The following is an 8,602-nucleotide window of genomic DNA, read 5'->3' on the forward strand; positions in this document are numbered from 1 at the left end:
CAACAATGTTATAACCAAATCATTATAACAAGAGCAACCTTCAAAAGATAAAACATGTTCCAGCACTTGTGGGGCTCTTGAAAAAAGATGTACAAAAACACCTATAATTATAAGGTCGATTTGATTGCTTATAAAAGCAGAATACAGAATGAAAAAACTAACCCTAATTGCTTATCTGATCTTTGTTTATAATCAGTAGTTGCTTATTTAATTAAGGCTTGAAAAATCTGACAAATCTTTGGGGTTTACCAAATTTCTTTACAAGAAGAGAAGAAGGAAAAATCCCTTGCCAGCTAAGTACCATCTACTCTAGAAGGAAAACTATTTGGCTGAAGTAGCTATAAGAGTGCCTACAGAAAAATATCAAGCTGAGGTTTAAGATGTACGCAATTAAGAAACTATGGTTTCTTATACATATTGTGAGTGTGTGAGAATATTGGCAAGGAGTTGAATAAAAAAATCTTGTAGCCATTGATAGCATGTTCCAAATAGCTTTCAACAGTATGCAATTTCTTCTTGCTTTTTAAGAAACCTGGCTAATTCTATCCTGTTGAAAATGATATAAATGCTCACACTGATATTCATGTCAAACTTACCTATTTTGAGCTTCAAGATGTTGCCAAAAGAAGCTATTATATCTTTCCTAGCCTGATGCTGCTTATATTTGCTACAAAGAAATGATGCATCTTCGTCATTAATGCCGTAAAAGTAGCTCAAAAAATCCTAATTTCCATCATTACACAAAAAAAAAAAAAGTATTAAAAAACGCATCATGCATATCATAGTCATCTGTGTGGGAATTAGACAAAGATTTAAGGTTAAATACACTGTTTATCCAACCAAAGATGGATGAATCTCAAAGTTCATTCAATCTTGTAGTGATCAAAGAAGAGTTCCAAACTGCACTACCTAAGCAAAATGAGAGACGAATATACTGTTACTTAGTCATAAAACAAAAGGCTAATCGGACATTCAAGTTAAAACTTGTAAACAAGTCAAAAACATGCCTTGAAAGGATAACTATTGCTTATTCATCAAACCAAAAAAATTAATCAATCATCTAACTTAGAACTTGTACAATAGTAAACGAAAAACATGCCACAAAATGGTGAGTTCTATTGCTTAGCATCTAAACAAAAGCCTAATCAATCATTTTTAACTTAAAACTTTTACATCAGTAAGTTAAAAACAGGCCAAGAAACATGCAATGTGTGAAGGCATATGTATGCAATAGCGAAAGGAAGTGTTAACGAGAAGACTATACGTTAAGAGATCCCTACACCAAGAAAATCTATGAAAGGAACGTCTTCTTTCTTGATGGACTCGTTATCATCCTGCTGATGTTGCTGATGTTGCTGCTGCTCAATAGTTGTCCTATTCTTCCCAAACTGATATGAGTTATCACCAACAATCTCAAGCCCTCTTTTAATCATACCTTTTGCTTCATTTCCATCACCAATTTTTGGAAAACCGAAGGGACTTACTGTAGCTCTTTTATGCCCATGGTTATTGAATGCACCGGCTATATTTCCATATCCACCAAAGATTGAGGAATTCAAATAATTTCGATATAAAGATTGGTCTAAAGAACTATTGGTGATTTCTCTAGATCCCCGGAGTGAGCTAGAGCTGAATTGACCGCTACCTTTTCTTCCCAACAAATCAGCTGAAAAAGAATTGTTTGCATTCGAAATACTCGGCCTCATAAAACTCCAGGGAGGAGATGAACTAGCGGTGGACACAGAAAAAATTCTGTTCTTGATTGGATTGCTATCAAATCCATAGAACCGACTGCTATCAAAGCTCACTTTTGAGCTATAATCTTCTTGAAATTTTAAATTTTTTCGTCGAAAGCTATAAGAGGCAGAATTGGATTCGTTTACCGTATCATGATAACTTCTCTTCCCACAAACTTTGGATTGTTCTCTTTGCCTTCTAGCCATAATAACATGCCAGTGATTCTTCACAGCATTATCTGTTCTACCGGGAAAAAGTCTAGATATAAGCGCCCACTTGTTACCATGTATCCTATGAGCCGCAAGAAGTCTTTCCTCTTCTTCTTCTGAAAATGGCCTTCTGTTAATCCTTGGATCAAGTTGATTAAACCATCTTAATCTGCAGCTCTTCCCTGCTTACCAAAAATGCCCAAAAAGAAATCAAACTAAAGAGAAATTCTTTCGAACTTCCAGATTAAATTAAACATCATCGAGGAAGTAAGCAAGATCAAACATTTTACCACAAGAAGAGTAAAGGGAGAATTCAACCCTAATCTTGAAATTGTAAAAGATGCAAACTGATCGTGTCATCATGCAGAAACCCCAGATGGAAAGACTGGTGAATCTTTTAACTAAACAGCTTTACCTGATCTTCCTTGAAGTTTTTCAGCAATAGAGTTCCAATTCTGAGGACCATATTGTTCAACAAGCTGCCTGAGTCTTTCATCTTCAGCGGGTCTCCAATGTCCGCGAGGACAAGTTCTAGCATCATCACTCGACGCACCACCTCCTGTTTCATCCATCTAGTTAGCCGCCAAGGAAGACTAAGATTTTGATGTTATTCTTGCTGATAACATGAAAGAAAATACAGCAAAGGAGAAGGCGGCAGCAAAGATATAAAAGCAGCAGAAGAATTAAGAAGAATATGGACCAAATAGTGGGTTGGTTTAGCTGTGGATGGGCGGTCACTTTTGTTGGTTTTACACGACAAAATGGAGAGCTTATATGTTGCTGTAGAAACACTGACCTTGTCTTTGTCTTGGTAATTGGCTACTTATCTTCTTGATCAATTCCTACCTGTCTTAGTTCTCTTCTTGCATACAAATTGCTTAATTCCATTATAACACCCAGTGATTAATTTAACCATCTAAGTGATCTTAATTCCAATTCAAAATTAATTTCTACCTGTCTTTGTTGTCCTCTTGCATACAAATTGCTTCTATGATATCATGTAATAGTGTTAACATAGTGGTCTTAATTAATCTATTCTTAACTATTTTATATGAAAAAGGGATGGACTAATTACAAAACTCTAAAAAATAATTGCTAATTTATTAATTATTACATTGTTTTTATAATTTTATTAAAAAAGCGTTACACGAAACGCACTTTTCAAAACCAATTAAAGTTTTATCCTCTATATTTTAGCTAGATAACGGTAGAAATTAACCAATTAAAGTTTTATCCTAAGTTGCCCTGATTTTATCAAAAACTTGTCCCCTTTATTTAAGAATCCGTGGTGGCACTAATCAAGACAAGCTTATGATTAAGAATTTGTTTATCAGTCGATCAGATTTCTGTTGGCTACAGAAATCTCTTAACTGGCTTTCAAAATATGATTTACAATGCCATGAATTTGGTACTGACTCCGGTTTACATTATCAAATTTATTTTGACACTTTAAGTACTCCTAAGCTCGGATTCTTGATTCTGAGTATTTAATCTTTTATTTGTTATTTACTCGATTGACGCCTAAAGTCAATTCTTGGATGAAAACTATATATACTGAGAATAGCACATTGTTTCTTCATATACAACAGTCTATTTCAGATTATACTTGCTTTCTTTGTGACTTTTAATTTTGATTAATATTCATACATGCACCTTCTGCCTTTTGTTCAGCAAAATAAATGAAAGACGAATTAATAAGTTGTCGATATGACTAGTAATAGAACAAGGGCAAAAATGATGGTGGTTATACAAGTTATAAACATATATCTATAATCTTAACTGTGTTTCAAGAATTGAAATGACTCTTCAAATTAGTTTGTTGGCCAGTAACCCTAGTTGCTTTAAAATTACTACGTTCACTAGGCTTAAATTGAATATTTACATAACCCCATTTTAAATTAAATATTACTTGTTAACAAGGGCTGAAGTAGAAAGACAAAATCAGTCTTCATTTTAATGATGTTATTTTGGGACTTTCAGTCCTCAAGTATGGACCGTATATTAATTAGTATCTCATTCATTGAACCCTTTTTGAGGGGCGGGAGGAAGAAGCAGGCAAAGGAATTGGAATAGTTAATTGGTTAGTTGTTGGTAAAATCAGGGGGAAAAAAGAGTAAAATTCTTAACCATGAGATATGACTTTGTCTAACAAAATATCAATAGTTACCCGTTAAGAAAGTCACCCAGTTGTTAAGCAATTGGAAAAGTAAAATTAAGTTAAGTGTCTAAATACGAGAGAACAATAAATATCTTAGATGGTAAACTATTTTCACTAAACGGTAACCTTTGAGCACCACACTATAAAAATTCTTGAAAAATATCCTAATCCAAAAATAACCAAAAGCCCATGTGTACAAATACACATCTTAGGGTACGTTTGATAAAATTGAAGTTTGAAAATTAAAATACAAAATTTAAAATATGAAATATGAGTTTATTAAATTATTGAATTGTTAAATACTAAATCTGACACATTTGAATGTATATCACCTTAAATAATAGGTGAATAGCTTACCACTTATTTTTTAGAGCAAGTTTTGCCTGAAAAATTCAATACTACTTAATTAATTCAGATGTTCAATTTTTTATTATCAAACGCGTTTAAATTTTGAATCCATTAAATTTAAATGCTGAATTGGATCATCAAACAGAGTTTTATATGCCTAAAACAAATGGATATACATGGCTTAAGGGATAATTAAATTGCTGTCTAACTACGGCAACCACATAAAATCAGGTGTTATATGTATTCCACTAAAATATCAATGAAGGCAACTCCTCTACCGTTACCATATATATATTCTACTTTCATGCAGATGGCTAGTCAAATACAACCATTGAAAGATTATTAGATTTGAATATCAAAATTGATTTCTTAACTGACTGATTATTCCATGCCCCACGAAATCAAACACTTCTCTTGTCCCCAAAAAAAAAAAAAAAGAAATCAAACACTTCTCGTAGATGCTTTAAATAGCTTATCTATTAACATCAACATTAATCAAGAAAACAAGACATCTCCAACGGTGGGTGTAAAATCGGTATCTAACTGTAAGCAGCTGCAATAGATATGCCAATCCCTTTAAAACATCTAATCAAATCAGAGCTTTTCCAAACTGAATATTAGTTAATAAATTATTGAGATAATTTGCAGACACGCCTTTGTATCTATTATAGATATATAATTGGTGGAAGTAAAACGAGTCTTGATAGTGTCACCTATGGCTATCCATCACCTTGCTTATGTTGTAATAACATGCATGTAATAAATATCATGTTTCTCTGTTCGATCATAAGGGAAATTTGGCCATGTATTCCATGGCAGATAATAAGCTATATTGCATTATATAGTTTGCAAATTAATATGAGTAGAAATTGTACTTGACATTTAAAGAAAATATATGAATGAAGAAATAAAACAAAATATATTTTTCTTCTCTTGCTAAAACAAAATCTCAAAGTTCAAGTTTTTTCCGTCTCCTAAATCAAAAGGTTTTGTTATTACTAATCAAACCATCTTTCCCCCAAATAAAAGCAAAAAAAAAAAAAAAAGTAGCAATAAATCACCATAGGAGACGTATGCAAAATAATTCACATGAATTTTCGTATTGGCAATAGAGGAATCATTTGGACAACATGAAAAACTGAAAAAGTCTACCACCCCACCATCCTCTAAAGAGAAAGGAATACACTTCACCTTCCTCTAAAAGAGAAAGAAATAGACTAAATCAAGAACGTTTCAAATTTTACTTGAAAATAACCATACGAAATGTATGCATATGTGTACGTGCGTGGGTGGTTTCATGTGTATTGCATATGAAAAGCACAATTTCACCTCAAGCATTAGCACTTTCCAAAAGACAGTGTGGAGGATGGAAAGTTAAACTCACTGAGGTTAATTATACAACGGGTAATGAAGTTAAACAGTAGGAAGAAACATGAAAGAAAATGAGGGGTTAGGGGAGTAATGTTGAAATCCCAACTTTGACAAAGTAAGCAAGATTAAGACTTTTCGTACAATTAAGCAATTTGAAAGCACTAAGTTCAGATTTACAAGTGTTCAATCTGATAATCTTCATGTATTTGTGAAGTGACAGGTAATCTAGAAGAGTATTGCATAAGCACCAACACCATGATTTGTTGAGGTTTTCCATGAACTAATGGGAAGAAGAATCCTTTATTTTATCAAAATCTTGTAAAATTTGAAAGCAAATCTTATTTATCAATTGAGGTTAGAATAGCCAAGTTCTCGGCTAGAAACTCCGACATTTGTCAGGCCACGGCTGCATTAAAATGACATCCCCTGATGGCTAATATGACCTTTTATGTGTTTGCAACTAGCTTAAGTCTATTGAAACATTCTTGTGCAGGTTAGGCTAATGATAATACGAAAGCTCAAAAACATCTTTAACGATATATTGCTTTTCATAATTTTGATCCGTTTAAGAAACCCTTGTAGACAATTGTCATGAGCAACTACTTGACAAAGTAAAAGTTCAACAAGTAAGTAGTTATCTAAAAGTTATGTCAAACTACAAGTATGCATGCATAATATGACCAAAGAGTTGAAAGAAGAATTTCGCAAGAAATGGTTTTTGACAGGTTGAAGGAGAAGTCTCCTGGATGGTTCCGTCACCTCAGAACAGCTAGCAAACCAGAAATGCATGGATTTCGTCCTATAAGATTGTTTTTCTTTTTTTTTTTAGTTTTGGTTTTTAGATTTTTTTCCCTTAGTTTAAATAGATACATTTATTTACTTGTGCAAGTAAATGCATACAAGTCAACAACTCTTCTTCCCTCAATTTATAAGCTTTTGCAGGTAATTTATGAGTCATTCAATTATTCATAAAGGAAAAGAACTCATTTTCATGGCTGGTAATTAACTCATCAACCAGAAGTGCTTAATATTTTCGGGAGAGATAATACTAAGGAAATTTGTTTATTTGATTGCTAATTAGAGTTTGAGAAGCTTGCCAAGTGGATTAACCTCTTGACTTAATTGATGAGGAGCTTGCATACGAGACATATGTAAATGATCTCCCGATTAACTAACTCTTTAGCTTTATATTAAAGAGTGATTAGTTCCAGGAGATTAGTCTGTAGCTATATAGTTCATCTAGGTTACTCTTCCTTTATCAAAGATTATGCGGGTGACATGAAACCATGAATAGAAAGGTTTGGAATAGCTTTCAATGATTGAGTTTAAAGCATTTCTTTTACTTGCAGAACCAAAATTATATTAATGGTTTTCTCCAATATGTCTTTGTAATGAAAACCATAACATACCTTTTATCTCACCTTTCCAAGAAACCCATATAAGCAACGCATCAACAAACCCTGAAAAACCTCAACAAACCAACTTTGACTGATCCCATCCAACCCTCTTAATTTCTTCCCATTATGTTTCTCTTGGGCTAAAAATCTAAAATCTAAAAGGACCCTCCTCAAACCACACCTCCCCACCCCCCCCCCCCCCCCCCCCCCCTCTCTCAGAAAAAGAAAAAAATCTGAGATCCCTCAACCCATTCTTGAAACATGAGGTACATGCAATCCTCACAAGATCAACTTTTTTGAAACTTCCCTTTTTGTTTATTTCATTTAATGGAATTAGTTACATGGTAGCTGATCACAATGCTACAGCTTCGTTAAGTATCCAAAAAGCTTCCGCAAGAGTTAGAGAAAAAGAAGTTTCAAGTGGAATTATTGCACGGATCAATCATGTCTATCAAGTTGAAGGAAATATGTCTAATTAGAAAACATGATCAAAATTTTTGAGTGACTTCGACCTGATTACTTAGAGCACGTAACAAATAATTTCTGATAGTATGCGTTACTTCATTATAACTCGTTAAAAAGGTATTGTTCCAATTATAGAACGCAAACAAATCAAGGCCTCTCAAGTTAATTTTTATTCAGTTAAGTCCGATTAGATATAATTCTTACAATTTTTGGCGTAAACTCATACAATTTTGATATAATCGTGATTTTTACGCCAATTTTATTGTATAAGTTGGCAAGTTCATATTTACACCAAAATTGTACTAATTTATACCAAATATCATAAGAATAATTGGAAGGCCTTGGATCCAACGCAACAACTGAATGATTTGTCTAATTACAAAAAGCAACAACTATTGAAGACTTTAGGCGTACAAAATAATTCTCCTGTTGAACATATTACGCTAGCAACTACATTTATGCTTCATCTATTAGACAAAAATGAGATCTGGTTAATTAGTAAGCCGACGGCGGTTGATGATTATCGATTTGAGGCAGCCAAAATAGAAGGCTTTTAAGCAGGCGATGGCGTATGGGTTGAAATGCTTGATCTGAAGTAACCCATAAGAATGAAAAAGCTATATGCTAGCATGGTTACGCAAGCATTGTAATGGGGGCATTTTCTTGCTTTCATTCTTGTTAAAACTTAACTAAACCTATTTAATCGTTTACAATATAATGTTTTCCAATTAAGATGAAGTGCAGTTAGTTGGCGTTTTGTATTTCGTTTTGATTACCTTTCGCTTTCAAGAAACAATTTCCTCCTCAATCTCTCAAGGGCATATAAAGTAAGTGGAATTAGATAGTGACAGTTTAGCTACCATTGTGGCTGCGCCTTCATCCAAGTGTTACTCTGATCATTCCATACTAGAATCATC

General features: G+C 33.4%; 1 protein-coding gene across 1 annotated transcript; it reads right to left on the minus strand.

The window, feature by feature from the left end:
* Positions 1 to 1,004: 1,004 nt before the first annotated feature.
* LOC113711754 (uncharacterized) lies at positions 1,005 to 2,654 on the minus strand. Its single transcript, XM_027234945.2, has 2 exons — positions 2,362 to 2,654; positions 1,005 to 2,128 (listed from the first exon to the last, which is right to left on the minus strand). The coding sequence occupies exons 1-2, from the start codon at positions 2,516 to 2,518 to the stop codon at positions 1,266 to 1,268; spliced, it is 1,020 nt and encodes a 339-aa protein (XP_027090746.1). The 5' UTR covers positions 2,519 to 2,654; the 3' UTR covers positions 1,005 to 1,265.
* Positions 2,655 to 8,602: the final 5,948 nt, after the last annotated feature.

Source organism: Coffea arabica, chromosome 10e (genome assembly GCF_036785885.1).
Source record: "Coffea arabica cultivar ET-39 chromosome 10e, Coffea Arabica ET-39 HiFi, whole genome shotgun sequence".
Classification (NCBI taxonomy): domain Eukaryota; kingdom Viridiplantae; phylum Streptophyta; class Magnoliopsida; order Gentianales; family Rubiaceae; genus Coffea; species Coffea arabica.

Coding starts and splice junctions, on each gene's coding strand:
- LOC113711754 (XM_027234945.2), bottom strand. CDS start 2,518: ATGGATGAAACAGGAGGTGGTGCGTCGAGTGATGATGCTAGAACTTGT. Junction 2,129..2,361: donor AAAACTTCAAGGAAGATCAG/GTAAAGCTGTTT, acceptor TTTGGTAAGCAG/GGAAGAGCTGCAGATTAAGA.